The sequence below is a fragment of the Suricata suricatta genome, chromosome 4, assembly GCF_006229205.1.
Source record: "Suricata suricatta isolate VVHF042 chromosome 4, meerkat_22Aug2017_6uvM2_HiC, whole genome shotgun sequence".
NCBI classification, from domain to species: Eukaryota; Metazoa; Chordata; class Mammalia; order Carnivora; family Herpestidae; genus Suricata; species Suricata suricatta.
In genome coordinates this window covers 145883925-145905244 of record NC_043703.1, presented here as the reverse complement: position 1 = coordinate 145905244, position 21320 = coordinate 145883925, and the positions used below count along the sequence as shown (strand labels likewise).

The following is a 21320-nucleotide window of genomic DNA, read 5'->3' as shown; positions in this document are numbered from 1 at the left end:
GAAGCCTATCTGGCAGGCTATAAATAAATTCTTTTGAGCACTACACCCACTTTATGCAAAGCACTTGTATCAGCAAGAGATTAGCAGATTAGCAGTCTTCTGTTTAACAGAAATCTAGTCAAGAAGAATCCTTCCCGAGAGGCCCAATACTTATAAGCTAACTACACACTGGAAAACAAACTGAAGATGAAAGGGACCTTTATCAGTATTTCAATTTGAAACCATTCTAACAATGATCATTTTCACACGAATTAGAGAAGTGGCATCAGAAACTATCAGGTGTAAACCGATTTATCTTGTTTGCAGGAAAGGAGAACGTGACCTCCTTTTTAGGGTCAAATGGCTTTGGAGCTTTTATTTACAATATTTTAAAAGTACTATGTAAAGTCAACAAGACTATATAATGGCATTAAATACACTTAATTTAAAAAATTCAAAACCAATGCTATCTCAACAAATTTAATTAATTTCTAAAATAATTTAAATGGTTGTAACTGACTGAGGACACATTTAAGGTTTAACTGATTAAATGAAACTTTCCTTTTCCCCAGACTTCCCCCCAACCTGCCCTCCATTCTGTTCCATTTCACTAACCTTTAGAGTTGTTGGGAGTCAGATATATGACCTAATACTAGATTCTCAAGGAAAGATGTTGAAGTCCAAACAAATCTAAAGGAATAAATTACTTTTCAGGGGAGAAACGAAGCCAGACTCTCCACTGGAAGATTTGATTGCTCTATTTTTCCACGAAGAAGTAAACATAAATTGACACACATTTCTAAAGTTAATACGCTGTGTTTGTAGAAGACGGTCCTGAGAGGTCTGGCCTGCCCGTCCAGCCTAATTTCCCTCCAAGCATTGTTCTCTGGGCTTTAGCCACACGGACGTCTTTTCAGTGTTGAAACCTCCAACTTAAGACCTTTACATAGGCTCACCCCCCCCCTTCCCCCGGCACACAGTGTGCGTTCAGTTACTGGTAAAGGCTCACAGAGTCAGTTGCTTTGGCCTCAGATCCTTCTTCCTTTTGTCTTGCTCCTTCTTCTGGATTTAATGCTCTTCCTCAACTGCAACCGTCTGTAGCTAAATCTCAGGAGTTGAGAGACTACTACCCCAGTCCCAGCCTGACCACTTACAAACTGTCACTTTGAGGGGCGCCTGGGTGGCTCAGTCAGTTAAGTGTCCGACTACGGCTCAGGTCATGAGCTCACGGTTTGAGGGTGTGAGCCCCGTGTCGGGCCCTGTGCTGACAGCTCGCTCGGAGCCCGGAGCCCGCTTCAGATTCTGTGTCTCCCTCTCTCTCTGACCCTCCCCTACTCATACTCCCTCTCTCTCTCTCTCTCTCTCTCTCTCTCTCAAAAATAAATAAAACATTAAAAAAAATCAGACTGTTACCTTGAGTAGTTTCCTTACCTTTCTTCATTTTTTCATGTGGTTGTTTTGAAGAATAAGTGAGCTAATATATGTGAAGCACTTAGAGTAATGACTGGCACATCATAAATAGTCAAGAAATGTTAGCTATCGGTGTTGTTCTTTTAGCATGAATCTCACTGGGACCTTTCTCAATCCTTGCCAGAAAAAGTCTTTCCCCTTTTCCTTTGACAGGTTTAGTTACTTTCAGTACATTAATGATATTCAACTGTTTTCATAAAGAAAATTCTTCAAAGTTTCAACATAAGCATCAGCAGCAGTGGATATAATTGAATATGTTATTTATTTTTAAAGAAAAATTTTTGTTTGTTTAGGAAAAAAATTGTTGGCACTGAGAAATCTAATTATCAATTCTTTGCAGATAACTGTCTTCTCTGGTTGCTTTTTGAGTGTCTTGTCTTTGTATTTCACAGTTTTACTAGGATACATCTAGGTGTGAAATTAGTACTTACCCAGTTTAAAACTCATTGTTATGTTTCAATCTGAGGATTCGTGTTATGAATCAATTTTGGAAAATTGTCAGTCATTAATTCCTTAAACATTTTCTCCCCTAAAAGAAAACAATTTTATTTTCCTTTTATTTAGCGGGGGGAGGGAGGGAGAAAGTGGGAGGGATTCCAATCAGATGGCTGTTGGTTCTCTATCTTCTAAGTCCGAAAACTTTGTTCCCAATTTTTCATCTTTCTCTGTTGCATCTGGGAAACTTTCTTACATGTTTTCTCGCAGACTAGTTCTCTGTGCAGCTGTGTCTGATCTGACCTTTAACTCATCCACTGAGTTTTAAATTTCAACAACTTTGGTTTTTAAAAATGTTTATATTCTATTTGATTTGTTTTCATTTCCGGTCTTTTTAGACAGTCTTTTCAGATAGTCTTTTCTTTTGTCATGTTTTTAATTCCTTCCTTCAGGTCTGAAGAAATTTGAACATAGTTATTCTATAGCCAATAATTCTAATATCTAACATCACTGAGGACCTAACTTTACAGAGATGCTCAGGACTTCATGTCTAGTTAGAGTCTTCCTATGGGAATACTGCTTGGCCTCAATTGTGACTGTTAACCTTAGGAGAGAATTTATATTTGGCTTCTCCTCCATGCCAGAGGTTTAATTTCATGTTAAAATTTCACCCGGGTGTTTCTCAAACTGTGAAGTAATGGAAATGCACCCAACACAGACAGACAGCACTAAGGTTGTGAATTCCTGGGGGAGAGACCTCTTCTTACACTCCAACAGGGGGAGATGCCCTTAAGCTTTCGGGTTCTATTTTTGTGCTGGCAGATGGATGTCTTCTACATCATACCTTCACCGGGTAGTAATGCTTCCAGGAGCCTAGCTTAATGTGAAAGCCTCATTTCCAACTCTCCACTTTGCATACGCACAGGCTTTGCCCACTGACCTCAAGACAATTAAAACCCAAGCACAAGGCTGGAGTGGCAGCAAGAGCCGCCCAAGGGCTGCTTTGGGTTTCAGTCCTTTTTAGCTCCTAGGAAACAGAATTCTCTTCTACTTATTTTCAGATCCCAACACAAGTAACACTTTCTCACAGAAGCCAGACAGTATGACACAGGGACCTGCTGTACATGTTCATAGCTCCTTCTATTTTCCCTCCACTGCACCTAGTGTTTGTAGTTCTGTTAATAGTGTGATTATTTGTTTAATGTTTGTCTCTCTCACTAGACTGTGAGTTCCTTGAGGACAGGAATCATTTCGTCACTGTAGTGAAATAAGTAAATATTTGCCAAATGCACAGGATGAATATGTGTGTGGAAGGAAGGGGAAATGGATATTGATATGCACATAACTCTTTGAAGAAAGTAAAGGGTTGAACGGAAGAAAAAAGGGAACATTTTATTGTAAATTACTTCAAAACTACAGTAAACACATGGCAAATCCCTGGGTAGCCATTTCTCAATACAAATTCTTCCAAATTCACCATTCTTGGTTCCTTTTTCTTTTAACTGAGATTAAATGCTCATACCTTAAATATGCCATCCAATCAGTTTTGACAAGTGCATATAACTTGTAACCCACACCTCTATTAAAATGGAGAACATATCCATCAATCCAGAAATTTTCTTTATCTCTCTTCAATATCCCCATTCCCAGAAACAGTCCCTGATGTGATTACCATCTCTATAAATCAATTTTACCTATTCTAGAATTTCATATACATGGAAACAAGTAGTATGCACTTTCGGTGTCTGATGTACGAGAATTGTTTGTGCCACGTCCTCTCCAACATTTGATGTTGTCAATCTTCTTCTTTTTAGTCATTCTGGTGGGTCAATATGGTTTTAATTGGGATTTTCCAGATGATTAGTGATATCAAGCACCTTCTTATGTGCTCACTGCCCATCTGTGTATCTTCTTCTGGGAAGTGTCTGGACAAGTCTTCAGACCATTTAAGAATTGGGAGTTGTCTTATTACTGACGTGCAGGAATTCTTTATATAGTTTGTCCTTTATCAGACACATGATGCAGATATTTTCCTCCAGGTTGTGGTTTGTTTATTTTTTTGATAATATCTTTTGATGAGCAAAAGATTTTATTTTCAATAAGGTCTAATTTACCAGATTTTTTTTTAATGGTTCATGATTCCTCTAAGAATTCTTTGCCTGCTCCAAGGTCATGAAAATATTTCTCTAAGCCTTTAGTAGCTTTATGGTTCTAGCTTTTATGTTTAAATTTATGATACATTTCAAATTGGTTTCTATGTATGGTTTGAGGAAGGGATTGAGGTTCTTTATTTCATATAGATATATAGCTGTTCCAGAAGTGCTTGTTAGAAAGATTTTTCTTTCCCAAAGTTTCTTTTATGCCTTGTCAAAAAAAGTCATTTGACCTTATACACATGAGTTTATCTTATGGATGACTCATTTGTCTTTTTGCCAATACCACACTTTCTTGATTACTGTGGCTTTATAGTAAGTCTTGATGTCAAGTAGGGTTAAGTCCACCAGCTTTGCTCTCTTTAAAGACTTTTGGTTCTTCTTCTAAGTCTTCTGGTTTCCAAATATATTTTAAAATCAGTTGGCCAATTTCTATAAAATGTCTACTGGCATTTTGACTGGGATTGAATCTATAGATTAATTTGGAAAAATCTGCCATTTTAACAATATTAAATCTGAATATTCCATGGCATACCTCTCCCCTTATTTAGGTTTTCTTTAAATTCTCTCAGCAATATTTTATTGTTTCAATCTTAACATCTTTCATGAAATTTATCCATAAGTATTTGATGTTTTTAAACATTATAGTAAATGGTGTTTTTCCTAGATTTTGTTTTCTAATTATTCACTGCTAGTAGACAGAAATACAATCAATTTTGCTACACTGACTCTGTATCTTGCAACACTTCTATCAAGTCATATATCTGTCCTAGTAGTGGTTTTATAGATTCATTAGAATTTTCTTCCCACAATCAAGTCATCTGTAAGTAATAACAGCTCTACTTCTTCCTTTCCAATATTTATGCCCTTTTCTTCCTGTCACATCATACTGGCTAAGACCTCCAGGACAATTTTGAATAGAGGGGCTGAAAGTGGACACTTTTGTCCTGTTCTTAATATTAGGTAGGAGAAATAGTCCAAAATTTAACTTTTTAGTATATTAGCTGTAGGGTTTTTTGTAGATATTCTTTAGCAGATTTAAGAACTTTCTTCTACTACTAGTATAATGAAAGTGGGCAGTGCATTTTGTCAAATACTTTTTCTGCACCTCCTGAATGATCTTATAATTTTTTTTAAACTGCTAATATGGTAAATTACATTGGCTGATTTTTATGTGTTAGTTAAATCTGCACTCCTAGGATAAATCTCGCTTGTTCATGGTGTATTATCCTTTTTATATATTGCTAGATTCAATAGCGTAATATTTTGTTAAAGACTTTTTCATGTTCATGAGAGAATTTGGTTATCGATTTTCTTTTCTTGTAATGGCCTTTTTTGTTTTGGTATCAGGTTAGAGTGGCCTAAAAAAATGACGTGGAAAGTGTTTCTTCTTCCTCTATTTATTGAAAATTTATGTCAGATTTTTATTATTTCTTCCATAAATATATGATAGTATTCAACACTTAAGCACTCTAAGCTTACAGTTTTGTGTGAATTATGAATTCAATTACTTTAATAGGTTTAGGACTATTTAGATTTTCTATATATTCTTATGTCAGTTTTGTTAATTTGTCTTTTTTTACGATTTTATTTTTAAGTAATTTCTACACCCAACAACAGGCTCATACCCATAACCCTAAGATCAAGTGTTACATGCATACCAACTGAGCCAGCCAGGTACCCCTAATTTGTGTCTTTCATGGAATTTGTCTATTTCATCTAGGTTGCCAATGTTTTTGGCAAAAAGCTGTTTATAATATTTCCTTATCATCCTTATAATACCTGTAGGATCTGTAACAATGTCCCTTCTTTCATTTGTGATACTGGTAATTTGTGTTTCTTTTTCCTTTTCTCTTGATCAGGATTACTAGACAGTTATTAATTTATTTGTTTTTTTTTTAATGTTTTTGTATTTTTTTGAGAAAGAGAGAGCACGAGTGAGGGAGGGGCAGAGAAAGAGAGGGAGACACAGAATCTGAAGCAGGCTCCAGGCTCTGAGCTGTCAGCACAGAGCCCAATGCGGGGCTTGAACTCACAAACCGTGAGATCATGACCTGAGCTGAAGTCAGATGCTAACCGACTGAGCCATCCAGGTGCCCCTATTCGATCTTTTTAAAGAACCCAATTCTAGCTCTTTGATTTTCTTTTCTTGATTCATTTTTTAAGGAGGATATTATAGATAAAACTAAAGTGCACTGTAATCCCTTCCCTAAACCCACTCCTCTCCTTTTGTTGCTGAGGTACCTATACTTCTCCTAAGTTCATGTTTGCCTTCCCTCTGCCATTTGCATATTAAAATAATGCCGGTTTCTGCGGCTCTGCCAGGACCCTCCCCGCACTCACCATGTTGCCTGCTTCCGCAGCCAGCCGGGCGGCATAGCGAGCTATCAGCCGGTGCTCCTCATCCAGCCGGCTAGGACTGTCCAGGACACTGCCAAGAGACCAGAATTCAACAGGTGTTCATGAGCCATCCCCTACCTGTGCTTTTCTTTTAGAAAGACCAGATGGGAGAAAGCTGGTAAAAAAGACACAGAAGCCGGGTTACAGACACTAATGGTCTTCTGAGAGAGAGGGGGTGTAGGGAAATGATGGGGCCCACGTGCCACTTCTCGTCAGTGGCCCGTGTCCGTGCTCCTACACCATCAGAAGGGGCACTTCTTTTTGAATTCAAGGTCTGAGAAAAGACAGAGCATCTGCAAAATCTGACAGAGGGATTTCTAATCAAATGTTTTAGAAGAACTCGTGACTCTTAGACACCAGTCTTAAATTTAAAAAAACCAAGGGAAAACTAAGGCACCATGAAAAACAGGGCTAAGGAGAAGTACTTAACTGGCGGAACAGAAGTAAGACGCGGAGGCACGGGCAGGTCCAACAAGTGGTAAAGTCAGAGAAGAATCCATGGCATCAAACATTCCCTTTCAATGCTCCCTTTTCTTCTTTTACCAAGCTTCTTCCACAATTATAGCCCCATCTTAGAGTGGATTAATTTAGTTCGTTACTCTTTCATAAGAGAGCTGGTACCCTAAACTCTCCAGGCCTACCCAGTTGGGATATCAGACACGGCTGCATCTGGTCGAAGCCAGCATTTTTGAGCAGTACGTCAGCTCTGTGTATATGCGATGCAGGGCACTTTGGACTGGATTATGAAATAATTGAGTCCTTTAATTTAGCATGTTACATCAACTGCCATTCATCCATTACATTATCTTGTAATAATTACTGGACAGAATCTGGGAAGGGGGATGTTAAATCTACAGAGATGTGTCTGACCTTTTTATGTATTTTTCCTAGATTTTTCACCTTTCTATATTTCTCATCTTTGTGGCTAATTCTTTAAGCTTAACTTGGTCTTTCTTCTAGGATGGATTTTTTTAATGTGCTTTAGGTCTTCTGCCTGTGCCACTTCTGAATATTTGATAATTTCAGGTATGAGTGTCAGTCTCTAGTCTGTCTCATTATCATCTGAAAAGATGATCTTGTAATAAGAACATGCAATCATCAGTTGACCTTAATGCATTAGGGTCAAGGCCCCAAGGTCAAGGCTAAACTGTAATATTTGTGCCTTAAAGGTGTTTGTTGGAAATAAGAGACTACCTTTATCTTTTAAGTAAACAACAACATAAATGAACGTTTAATACAAGTGGATAATATTATAGAAAGGGTGGCAGCCTAAGAAATGGGACTTAAAGTGACCGTCCTTTGTTTTGGCAAGGGACAAAACAAACACTTCACCCTTCCCTCTGTGCAAAAGAGCTCCCTCTCCTCCTTCAAGTCCCACCTCCCCAGGAAGGTTAATTCTGTTTGTCATTTATACACAAGTGTGGATGACATGGTTGCTTTCTTCAGCTATGCTTTCCAGTCAGAAACTAGAACTTTATGCTGATCAGAGGTTTTAAGGTCAATGAAAATTAAGAGGAAAATTAGAAAGGTTCCTTATTTTTCTGCTTGAGCTAACTTTCATTTTCAGAATTAGCCAGGAAGTTTCTGACTTCTTTGAGGAGGCATGAAGCTAGGTTCAAGAAGAGAGGCAGTGCTTGCCCAGTCCTCGTGTTCTCCCAGGGCTCTCCGCCACCAGGCCTCCTCAGGAAGCCTCATCCCTAAGCCAGGAGGTCGAGGAGCTAAGCTAAACCCACCATAAATCCCTATCAGGTAGCAGTCTCTCCCCAACATTCTGCTCCTATTTTCACCATGGAAACTTCTAGTCACCTGGACAACTGCCCTTACTGATAACAAGTAAGATGTCCTGCCAGGGGTGAGGCAACTCTGTTCCTAGAGACCCAAGGAGCCGGGACAGAGCGCAGAAATAGTCTGTTGGATGAAGAGGCACTCTTCGTGATACAACACGTAATTATCAGGCCTTCCTTCCCTCCCACAGGCTGAGCCTGTATTACACAGACTAGGAAAGTAAAGAAGTAGACTTTAGAGATAAATGCCTAAACATATCAATGCTGCTTAGTCACACAGGTAAAATTATGGGAAATGGTATGAAGTATAACATAAAAAACCAGTCCGTTTCAAATATATATATTTTCGCATTCATTATTCTTGTCATTACAGGAAATAAAAATAAGGTCAAATGACCTTCCCATGGAGCCATCGCATGTTCTGTGCAAAACTAATATCAGAATGCAAGGCTCCAGCCTCTCTCATGTGCTTAGTGAATAAATTATGGTTTCCTCTCTAAAAATAAGAATCTGCTTGGCACAGGGACTCTTGCTGCGATGTAGACAGGCGGGACGGCTTTATATTACTTAAACTCTCCCTGCCCTTCTCCTTGCGGAGCGGTGCTGGGTGTGGGCACAGGGAGGACAGGGGGCTTTGTGTCTGCTGGGTGTAACAGCACGTGGATTGATAGTCATTCTTTTAAAGGGTTAACTTTGCTATAGTTAGTGTTTCCCTCCTAATCCACTGAGGAATCAGGCATATTCTGACATTAACAGTGAGTCACTACCACAGTTTAAAAAAAGGGGGGGATATGTGGAGTTATTATAATACATATAATATGAGGAGGTATACGTTGTTCGGAAAAGGCATGACAATGATCCAATGCCACTGGTTTAAATAATCAGTGACAGACTTGGGAGGAAGAGATGAAGACGTAGCATAGAAAGATGTTCCAGGTGATAGTACCGTAGATTAGACAAAGTGAGCTATCAACCGTAAGCTCTGAACGTCAATTACTTAGACAAGAACGACCAGTAAGAGGGTGCACTGGATAGCTCTGTGAATGTGCATCTCTGTCGGAGACTTACACAGCCTCAAGCGCACGCTGAAGGACGTGAACTCCGCTTTATGAGAGCATCTCTGACTATGTGTTTAGGTAAGTGCTCGGGCTTGGCAAGGCTCCCTCTCTTTCAGAAGTTAATGCTTGAGCAATTATTTAAGCTCTGCCAAACACCGCTGGGAGCCTCTCAAGAAAAACCCCACACGCGGAGCGGAGCGCTCTGCGGCTGGCAAGCCCAGGTAACACGGCTCTCCCTCCCGGTGACCAGCCGCGGGCTCCCCGCCTGCTGCCGCGGCTCTCCCACTGACCGTGCACAGTGCTGCAGCCGGGCCACATAGGAGGCGATCAGCGCATGCTCATCGGCCAAGTGACTGGGTGTGTCCTGGCTATACTGTAACCTAGGAACAATGGAGGCAAAGACAGCAAGCACGACACAAACACATATAGAGCGAGAAATGAACATGGATTAAAATGGGCAAACTTCAAAGAAAAATAGGAAAAAAAAATCATGATAAGGAAAACAATAAAAAACCACAATGCATAATGGAATATGGTGTTAGCCCATAGGAATGCATCTCACAAATCCTTTGAACAAAAGCAGTCCCTTAGGAAACAGCCTTGGCTGACTGACACTTTAGCCTCTGAGCAGAAGAAACCAAGGAGGGGTCACCAAGGAGCCTTGCCCACCAGCCTTACCCAGGTTCTGGGCTCTAGGATGAATACACCTTTTGAGGGAATGCCCTCTGGCAGGAAAACACACACAGTGGGTCTATTTAACATCACTAAATACCCTCTAATGCTTTTACAGTTTTTGTTTACACATTAAAACATTTTCAGGGGCACCTGGGTAGCTCAGTTGGTTGAGTGTCTGACTTAGGCTCAGGTCATGATCTCCTGGATCATGGGTTCGAGTTCCGCATCAGGCTCTGTGCTGGCAGCTTGGAGCCTGAAGCCTGCTTCGGATTCTGTGTCTCCCTCTCTCTCTGCCACTCCCCTGCTCATACTAGCTCTCAAAAATGAATAAACGTTAAAAAAATTAAAAAAATTTTTTTCAGTGTCATATCATACCAGTTAAACCTTTTTATTTTTATAAGGATACTGCCTTTAGCATCATTCTAGTTTCTCCCAGAAAACTGATACTTAAACCAAACTTGTCAGAATTGTTTCTCATTGTAAGACAACACTGTATGCTCTTTGATAGACATTCAGAAGGCCCTTAAGCACATGAGTTTTTAAGAACTTTTTACTCTGGAAATGTTAAAACATGCACAAAATAGAGAGTAAACTACTGACTACTTTTCATGTGCCCATTACCAAACTTCAAAGAAATCAACATTTTGTCAACTTATTGGGACTATTCCCTCAACTTTTTGCCTTGAAGTGGGGGGGGGGCTGGAGAAAGTCCCAGACAATTTATTATTTCATTTCAGAATACTTAATTGATATAACCACAGTGCCATCATCACACTTAAAATTATTTAACAAAACGTTTTAGTTCAGCCCATCTGAAAATTTCCTCAAATTAAAAAAGTATCCATTTACATTTAAAATACAGATTCCAACAAGATTCACACACCTTGGATTTGGTTTATGTTTTCGTTTTAATCTATAACAGTACTTCCTTTTCCTTGTTTCTTTCATGTTATTTATTTGTGAAGAAAACAGGTTACCTGTTAGCATTTCTACGTTAGGGGTTTAACTGATTGCTTCCTGGTTACCATTTAATTTGTTTCTCTATTCCCTGTGGCTGGATCTGGATATTTGATTAATGTTTTTGCTTTTGTTTCATTTTTGAGAAGAGGCTAGAATCTGTCACAGGTAATATGGTGCACTTGTAAATCAAACAGGGGCGCTAATGGAATATAAACATTGATCAGTGGATTCAGATGTTATTGGTTACATCTCTCTATTATATTATAAAATCTATCAATTTTTCACCTACTGGTGTTAGCATTTACTAATGATTCTTGCCTAGATTCATTACTTCTTGTGGGGTTGCAAAGGTCCAGTTTCCAATCTCATCATCTTTTCTGTATTTATTAGTTTTCTCAATTTGTTTCTATTGAAAAACTTTATTCAGGAAAGGTTAAGCAAACAGTTGACATTTCTTACTACTTAACACATTTCAGAACAATGAGTTAGTGCCCTAGCCACCTCCAATGGTTACCAAGGAGTTTTCTTTTTTAGCATCATTATAATCTCATAGATTTTTATGTATTTGATTGCTTCAATCCATTACAGTAATTGTTTTGACGCTCAAATTATCCTATCTTTGGCCAGTGGGAGCCCAAAGTAGGCTCCTGCCTTAATCTAATCCAACCATTAGATACTGGCTTCCATGCCTGGCACAGTGCTATGCTCCAGGCTCGTGTATGTCCTGCCCCACACCTGGAGTCAACTATTCTTTAAAGGATTCCAGGTTCCCTTTACGAGGAAAGAGTATTTAGAGACCATGGTTAGGGTTCTAAGGTGCTCCTTATTCCTGGGGTATCACTGCTTCTAGACCTTTTCAGTCTAGGATAAAGCTAGGACATCTATATATTTTAGAAGAAATAAAAGCAGATTCTCTCACTACTTTCAGATGCCATTCAATTTTCTGCTAGTTGCATTGTTTTTAATGAGAAATCACTTCAAAACCTTGCCTTTGTTCCCTTGTATATAACATCTTTTTTCTTTTAGCTGCTTTTAATATTCTTTTTCTTTATCACTGGTTTTCAGCAATTTGATTGTGATGTGCTTTGGTTATGGTTTTCTCTGTTTATCCTGATTGCAATATGTCGAACTTCCTGGACCTTCGGGTGTATGGTTTTCATCAAATTTGTAAAAATATATTTGGAAATTTGGAAAAGAAAAATATCCTGAAATAATTTTTCTCTCTTCTCTCTTTTAAACTGTTTGACATCGTCACGCAGGTCTCAGAAGCTGTGTTCATTTTTCAGCCACTTTTCTGTGTTTCATTTTATTTATTTACTATTTATTTATTTATTTACTGACTTATTTAAGTGAGTGAGGGGCGGTGGGGGAGAGAGAGGGAAAGAGAAAGAGAGAGAGAGAGAGAGAGAGAGAGAGAGAGAGAGAGAGAGAGAGAGAGAAGCAGGGCGTGAACTCACCTGAAGCAGAGCTGAACTCACCTGACGTGGGGTTCAAACTCATGAACCATGAGATCATGACCTGAGTTGAAGTCAGATGCTTAACCAACCGAGCCACCCAGATGCCCCTTCTGTGTTTCATTTTAACCGACTGAGCCATCCAGGCACCCCTCCCCTTCTGTGTTTCATTTTAGATAGTTTGTATTGCTATGTTTTTAAGTTCAGTGGACTTTTTTGTCTGCAATTTCTGATCTGTTAAGTCAGTCCATCTATGAAATTTTTCATCTCAGGTATTATCCATTTCAACTCCAGAAGTTCTATTTTTTAATTTAAAATTTTGTTATTGAAGGAGAATATATATGCAGAAATTCTAATATGCTTACACTTGGATCTTTTTCATTTTTCTCATTATGTTAATACTTTCCTTTACATTTTTTCGATTTATTGTGACTGTTAAGTCCATGTCTGCTCACTGCATCACGCCTGTTATTTCTGGCTCTGTTTGTATTGACTAATTTTCTTCTGGTTACAGGCCATACCTTCCTGCTGCTTCTTAACATCTTCTAAATTTTTACTGGATGATGGAAATGGTGAGTACTATGTTGTTGATTGTCTGAATTTTGTTGTCTTCTTCTAAAGAATCTAGTAGTCAAGTTCATTTATCTGTGGACAGGTTGGTCCTTTTGAGGCTTGTGTTAAAGCTTCATTAGTGCAGATCCAGGGTAGCTTTCTCTAGGGCTATTTTGCCCTGCTCATAGGGTGTGGCCTTTCTGGGGTCTTAACCTGAATGCCCCAAGTGTTCCATGATGTCTCTGCTCTGGTTGGTTGGGACACAAACAACAGGCTGAGCTTGAGTGGCTGTTCTACTTTCAAATCCCTGGGGGCAGAGTTGTTCTTTCCCAGGTAGCTGTTCTTTGGTGGTCCTGTGAAATCTCATTCTAGGAACAAGCAGCTTAGTTTTTAGCCAAAGACTTAAGGGACCTCTATGCGGATTTATGGAGCTCCTTCTCTGCATGCTTCCTCCCCTCTGGTATCCTACTTGGCAAATTACAGCCTCCTGGAACTCCAAACTCTGTCTCCTCATTCTCAGCAAGTAAGGCTTGCTCTGCTTGTCTCTGGCACTGGACGTGGGTAAATGCCTCCCAGCAGAAAGCCAGGCAATCACAGGACTCTCCTCATTTATTTCCTTTCCCTGGGAGAACAGTCCTGCCCTACTTACTGTCTAATTTCTGAAAACAGTTGTTATATTCAAAACAGTTTTCCAGGAGTTTATCGTGGGGGAGCTGATCTGACAGCAGTTACTTCACCATGACCAGCATGGGCTTCTCTCCCATAGTAACTCATTTCTATCGTACTTTTGTTAAGTATGGGTCTACTTCAAACTAGAAATTAAAACAAAACAAAAGTGCTTTTCTATAAGGCAGATTGAAAAGTAGCAGCGCTATATAAGGGCATCATAAGGATTTCAGCTTTTACTCTGATATGAGAAGTTATTGGTGGGTTTTGAGCAGAGGCGGGGTATGAGAGAACTTCTATTTTAATAAGATCATTTGCACTCTGGAAGATAAAGTGTCAGAGGATGGGGAAGCAGCAGCTAATTAGAAGGTTCCTGCAACGTTCCAGATGAGAGACAAGAGATGAGGAAAATAGCAGTAGCTGTAGAAGTGGTAAGAAATAGCAAGATCTTGGCCAGATTTTGACAGTGTTTTTGGATAAAGCTGATCTAATAATCTGACATTTTTGATGGGAGAAGCATCAAGACTTCTGACTGAGCAACTACAGAAATGAGATACCATTAGCTGAGCCGGTGAAGACCATGAGAAAAGCGGGTTTGGTAGGGTTAAGGTACAGAACTCAGCTTGGAACATGCTAACTGAGATATGCATTAGATCCAAGTGAAGATACTGATTAGGAGGAAGATATATGAGGCTAGAGCTCAGCAAAAAGGTCTGGTCCAGAAAAATAAGGTTGGAAGTCCCTGGTATGTAGACAGTATTAAAAGCTGTGAGTCTGGATGGGATCACCTACAGTGAGGACAAACAGAAAACAGAAGTAGTCCCTTTGGTATACTAACATTTAGAGCTCAAAGAGGTATGACTAACTAGCAAAGGGGGCCAAGAAGGAAGTGGAGGATAGGCAGAAGAGCACAATGGCTGGAGGCAAGTACAGAAAGCGTTTCAAGTAGAAGGGAGTGATCATCTGTGTCAAATGCCATGAACAGATCAATTATGATAAGTCCTGAGAATTCATCACTGGATTTAACACTGAGGAAGTCACTGATCTCCTTGACAGAACTGGTTTGGCAGTGAACAGGAAGTGAAAATCTGACCAGGGTGCGTTCCAAAGGGAATGGAAGAAAAAAACTCGAAGGCATTCACTATAGAAGCAACAGTCCATTAAACTCCATTTCAACCTTATGTGAAAACTGCTATTCAAAGCTAGTGTCTTGTGCTAGATAATTAGGGATCTAAACCAAAACGAAAGGCCTTCTCAGTAGTTGTCTACAGTGAATAAGGAACTTAAGTGTCCATGTGTTTTCTGACAATTCTGTGTTGGGGTGTGGGTGTTATGTTTGATATATGTGTGATATATATATATACTCCTACTGAAAGGTGTACCTGTTTTTCCAGATTTTTTTCCTTTAAATTCTTCCCTTTTGATAAAAATATAAATCTATATACAACCCCCAACTTACAAATAGGTTTTGCTTTAGAAATCTGTTTTTCTAAAGCAAAATCAGTAGTTTGGAATAGTTTGGAATCCCATACAAGTGATCACTATATAAAATAATGACAAGAAGAAGAAGAAGAATTGTTCCATACTAGGCTGACACATGTCAATTCCATCCACAAAAGTAAGGATTTTCACGGCAGAATATACAATCGTTCTGGTAGTGTTTCTGATGGAAACTGGGCATCTGAGGCAATGTCTGGAGCACCTACTGGGTGTCAGGCACTGTGCCAGGAGAGGAAGACACCACAGCAAGAGGGACCCAGACACGGCTGCTGCTCTCTCGATGCTGACAGTCTAGTAGAAAAAAAGATGATCACACAAATAAATGTAAAATGGTGAACACCGTTAAGTGTTCAGATGAGAGGGACACTGTCCTTCGCTAAGAAAATATAATAGGGGTTCCTGGCTGGCTCAGTTGGTAGAGCATGCAACTCCTGATCTCAGGGTTGTGAGTTCGAGCCCCACATTGTATGTACAGCTTACTTAAGGAAAAAGAAGAAGAAGACATGAGAATAGAATTTTGTCCAATTAGGGAGATGAGCAGAGGCAAGCGTGAGTAGAATACGCCGAAGTTAACAGAGGAGTGGCAATGAAAGGAGCGCATCTCTCTCTGGGGAACCCGAGCGGCATACTTTCCCTCCCAAGACCCTCGCAGCTCTGTGTGTTTGAAACAAGCTTCCAGGTGCTCCAGATGCACACTCCACTGTGACACATGCTCTCCAAGATGATGGTGGCCTTTGAATCTAAGGGAGAGTGAGTGAGTCGTGGCTTCCGCAGAAGCTCCAGCAGCAACGAGAGAGGGCACCTTCGGCAGACGCTGAGGTCAGGGAGCAGGGGTGGGGGGTGGGTGGGAGTGGCCGGTGGGGATGAAGGGTAAGCTAGGGTGGGACAAGGCCAGGAGCGCGGTCTCTAGCCCTGGAGCAGGCCTCATTGCTCAGCCAGAGGCAGGAGAGCGCAGCAACGGAGAACGTGGGCTCTGGAGTGAGGCAGGCTTGGGTTTCATCCACACTCTGATACCTGCTTGCCATGGGAGCTTGGACATTAACCTCTCCCTAGAGTGATTCAGCCCCTTCATCTGTGAAATAATAATAGTATAAAATCTACCTCATGTATTACTTTAGAGAGTGCAGGAAGGATTACAGAAGATAATGTAGTAGTCATTATCAGCAGAGTACCTGTGACCTTATCACAGACTTGCGCATTTGCGCTTTTGCTTTTTCTCAGAATAATCTTACCAAAAAGGTATTACTGTAATCCTCACAACTTTACATCTCCAGCTCTGACCTCTCCCAGGAGCTCCAAGGCTGGGTATTGGAGGGCCTAGTCAGCATCTCCCTTGGCTGCCTAACCAGCATCCCAAACCTAACATATTCAAAATCGGTTTGATTCTCTCCACCCACCTCCTCACCTGCCGCTCCCCCAGACTGACCAGTTTAAAGGAGCAGCACCACTCCTCACCCAGTCACTGATCTCAAGGCAGAAGTCTTCTTGCTTTCTCTCTCTTCCTCACGCTGGCAGTCCTGCTGGCTCTCCTCTGAAACCAGCCCCTCCAACCAGCTGCCCTCACCGCCACCGCTGCAGCCACCCTTTCTATCTGGCAAGTCTCACCAAGTGCCACCCAACAGCCCTTGTCTCCTCTCCTCTCCCACTCCTGCCCCCTACCGTCGATTCTCCGCACCAGTGAGTGATCTACTAGTGGTGGGTGACGAAAATGTTCTAGAGCTGATTGTGGTGATGGCTGCACAAACCACTGAATCATATACTTTAGGTGGATGGATTGTATGGTGAATGGATTATATCTCAATAATCTATTAAAGAAATGAATAAACAACTCTGAAACCACTCTCCAGGCTATCACAGCTAAACAAATCGGCATATGGATGGTGGGTGCCGGGAGCCGGGTTTCTTACTCTTGGAGAGCAAAGTTACAGATTAGCAGGGGTGGGGGCAGCTAGCGTGAGCCTTGCAGTACTGGAGTAGAACCAGATACTTCGGTAGAACTCATGTCCTTTATTTCTCTGCCCTGAAGAGAATAAGCAGGTGATGTTACAAGTCACATGCTTGAAGTAATTGAAGAAGAAAATCCCTTGCCTAACAGAGGAAATACAGTAGCAAGACTTGGGGAAAAGGAGTAAGTTTCTGGAAGAAGCCTGGTGAGTCCTCATCCTCAGCATATAGTCTAGAAAAGCATGGAACAAACAGGTAATTATGATACACTAATATGTACAAGATGCTATGAATCACAGAGGAAGAACACTTAATCTAGTTTTAGGGGATCAGGGAGGGCTTTCCGGAGTAGCTGAAGCTAAGTTCAGAAGGAAGAATTGGATGACAGAGAGAGGGGAATAAAGGGAAAAAAGAAGGGAAGGCACAAAAAGGTAGAAGGAGCAGGTGCAAAAACCTGCTTGGGAAGCTGTCAGTGATTTGAGTAATTCTGTGTGTAAAAGCCATGTAAAAAGAGTGAAATAAGGTAGAGCTGAGGAGGCTGGCAATGGTCACCTTGGAGCAGCCTCAGAAGCCGCACTGAAGAGCGTGGGCCGAATCCTGTAGAACTGTGCTGCCGCTAGCCACACGTACCTGTTTAAATTCAAATTAGTTCAAATTCCGTTAAAAAGTCACCCTCTGTCACATTTCAAGTACTCTATAGCCACATATGGCTAATAGCTACAATATTGGTTTTATGCTATTGGGACAGTAGAAAAAAAGAGCCATTGGAAAGTCTTAACCAGGAGAGTAACATCATTAGATCTGCATTTCAGAAAAATGTCTGGTAATAAAGAAAGGGCTAGATTGCGGCCAAGGTGGGGAGTAGCCTGGAAATTTCCTAATAAGTAAGATCCATGAAAAAAGTAAGAATTTATAACACAGCAGGGATTTGTTTTAAAGATCTGCTTTATGAGGGTAAGTTAAAATATTTTAATAGTTTAATGTTAAAAGGAATGAAAAGCCATGGTCAAGCCGGGTTGCCACATGAATTTCAGCATTGCTACAGGAATTTCCATTGTATGTGCAGGCCCTCGGCCCACCCGTCATTACAAAGCAGCGCGCTGGCGCTGCCGTGAGTCAGCTTTTTTAAAAAAATGTTTATTTATTTTTGAGAGAGAGAGCGTGAGCAGGAGAGGGGCAGAGAGAGAGGAGACACAAAATCTGAAGCAGGCTCCAGGCTCTGAGCTGTCAGCACAGAGTCTGACGTGGGGCTCGAACCCACCAACAGCGAGATCATGACCTGAACTGAAGTTGGATGCTTAACCAACTGAGCCATCCAGGCACCCCACACTGAGTCAGCTTAAGAGGAGATACGGTCAAGAGGTATTCAAGCTAACAGCCTCTAAGGCAAATGTGAAAAGTGAACAAAATTGTGCTTGTGTGGGTTCTACACATTTGTTGGATCTGAGTGGGTGCCTGCCCTTTGCTAGTGTGAATGTGAGGTAGCTGGGAGAATCTGGATGACAAGAACTCATGCTATGATTCCTGTGTGTCCCACAGACACTTCTTTTTTTTTTTTTTAATTTTTTAAAATGTTTATTTATTTTTTAGAGAGAGAGAGAGAGCAAGCGAGCGAGCACGAATGGGGGAGTAGCAGAGAGAGAACGAGACACAGAAACACAGAATCCAAACCAGGTTCTGGGCTCCGAGCTGTCAGCACAGAGCCTGATGCGGGGCTTGAACTCACCAACCGTGAGATCATGACCTGAGCAGAAGTCAGAAGCCCAACCAACTGAGCCACCCAGGCTGCCCCCACAGGCACTTCTAATTCAACCTAATCTTACTATCTTCTTGCCCAATCTTCCTCCTGGGTTTTGACCATAAGTACCTTGAGCCAGAAAGGAACCTGGAGGAGAACCAAGAGTCACCCATCCCCTTCTTCCCCGGCCCCTCCCCCATCCCAAATCCACAGAGCCTGTCTTCGCTCTCAGGGTCCGTCAGGCATCTCAGTCTGAACACGCGATGCTGAACTCACAGTTTTTCCTGTTCCTTCTTCCCCTCTGTTCTGCTGACGGTCCATAATGGATGTAGTTCTTGCTCACCCTGAGGACCTCCAGCCTCAGTCCAATGAGAGGAGGAAGCTATTAGTTACTGTGCTTCAATTTTTCAAACTTAAGCCTTAAAGCATGGACTTGGAAACACTCAAGCTTTCTGTTTGTACTAACCTGAGTTAGCACTGCCAACCCAGAGGCAGCTAAAACCTGGCTGTCTGCCTAGGCCATCAGACGGACTCTGGAAATCTGCCAATACTGAGGACCCTGCCGTCCCTTAAGATTATGTGTTAATTTTCAATTACTCTGCTTTTCTGTCTTCCAAAAATAGACGGGAGAAAAAAGTAATTCCTGTGTTGTCTTGGAGAGATTCTCATGAAGAATTCATGCAAGCTAAGTTGCTTCATGATCATGCTTAAATCCTTATTAATTCTTGCTTTTCAACCAAACTCAATCTCATTTCACAGGAGGGAAGAGCATCAATAGCCTGAGTCCACAAATGGATAATTTCTGGCTTGACCAATTTCAGTTTGCCTCCTTCTTCATTTTGCCAATATTTCTGTTGTTCTCAGTCTAAAAAACAACAGACTGTGGCTTCTGTCATTCTTCAGTATTCTGTAGATGACAAGATAAAACCTTTACCTTGGCACCCACTCAGAAATAGTATTATGATGCAACTCATCTCTTAAGTTGGTCATGTGTCTTCAGCTCAGAAATAATTTACACTATGGCATTTTCTAGCCTTTAAAAAATACTTTTCCTTCTTGAGAAATATGCGTTAAAGGTAAAAACTTTTGACTGATAAAATCATGCCTTTACTTAACATTCCTAGCAATTGGTAACTTCTTAGAATTAGTGGCTCTAATATCTACCTGTTGCTACCCAAAGATGGCGGTACATAATACCTCTTTATAAACCAAAGAGACTAAAAGTATTGTTTAACATTTGAGGAAAATAACAATGAGGTGGTAGGGAAAAAGCGGGTCTCCTGAAACAAACCTGTGCTAATGGGGGGGTGATGTAACTTACTTACATGTGCAGTGTTTTTTTTTTTCAGAAATCACCCAAAAAAGAAGTCTATAGCTATGTGTCTCCTCAGCATCCCTACCTTCCCCACAGACAGCAGATCCCCTTCTCTGAAGAACTGACCCCTACCATTCAACCACTGTAATCTAGGTAGAGCCATCAAACAGAAAACCCCTGGGTGGGTAACATGATCTAAGATGGACCAAAAAGAAGTTTCATTGGAAGGTTCCAAGTTGGAACTAAGGGAAGGGCAATCACTGTAGGGTAGTGAGGTTATGAAATATGAACACAGTCTCACGGATATATTTCCTGCTGTGTGAAAGGTAACTGTCACAGGGAAGAATCAGCTGACATACAACAGGGAGGAGCAAGGAGCATGAGGGCAGCGGAGGGAGACAGGGAAACACCTAAGTGAGTTAGAGGCCCCCCTCCACCCCGGGCTCTGGTAATCCCCGAGGCCCGGACACGTACAACCCTGCTCTTCTTTCCACAGTTTGGCTACGAAAACAAAAAAACCTTTTGTTTTCCCTAAGCTAATTCAAACTAAGCTCCTGTCACTGATAGCCAAGGGTTCTGACTAAAATAGAAACCGACACTGGAAGTGGGGAGAAACACTGAGTGCAGCTAGCTGAGTCAGGTTGAGGAGCGATGGTAGCAACACTCTCTCCACCCCAGGGAGGGGACACATCTAGCTTTGCTAGGTGGCTACGAAGAAAAGCAACTGGTTCAACTGTGATCTTAAGGATTCTGGGGCTTCAATCTTGTGCCCCTGATGGCTGGAGTTCCAGCACCCAGAGAGGAATAACAGGATGGAGGAGTGATTTCTTGAAGTCTTCAGAATGGAGGGAAGGAGATGGGTTGTCTGAAAGCCAATTGCTTCAGCCCACCAAGGGTGAGATCATGAAGACAATTAGGATCTCATGGGGGTTGTATTGTTCCAGAAAACCCAAATATAAACTTCAACTCTCTGGCAGAGTGGGGTCAGGGCAGTTGCCCAGTTATGTGGATAGTCGCTGGCTCGAAGTGCTTCCCGTACAGATTACCAGCCACATGTCCTGTATCCTCCTTTCGCCCTCTAACTCCTGGAGCAGGCCTTCCTCTGGGCTCCCTTCCCTGCCCGCTTGTGCTGCAGTCTTCCCCAGGCTGTAAAATCTCTTTCCACTCACCCATCTGCTTTGCTGCTTCCAAATTCTTGTCGGTATGGTCTCCTCTTCCATTTTCCTTTCTTCTTGCT

General features: G+C 41.3%; 1 protein-coding gene across 13 annotated transcripts in view; it reads right to left on the bottom strand.

Moving 5' to 3' along the window:
* Positions 1–21320, bottom strand: part of DTNB (dystrobrevin beta) — a 219178-nt gene that overhangs the window by 45333 nt on the left and 152525 nt on the right. For 11 of the 13 annotated variants that reach the window (XM_029938167.1, XM_029938175.1, XM_029938162.1 and 8 more), the window contains 2 exons: positions 9570–9659; positions 6381–6468 (listed from right to left, as the gene is read on the bottom strand). In XM_029938167.1, coding sequence (XP_029794027.1) covers positions 6381–6468; positions 9570–9659 — 178 coding nt within the window. The remainder of the gene's footprint in view (positions 1–6380; positions 6469–9569; positions 9660–21320) is intronic. The other 2 variants (XM_029938168.1, XM_029938169.1) reach the window with 1 other exon arrangement.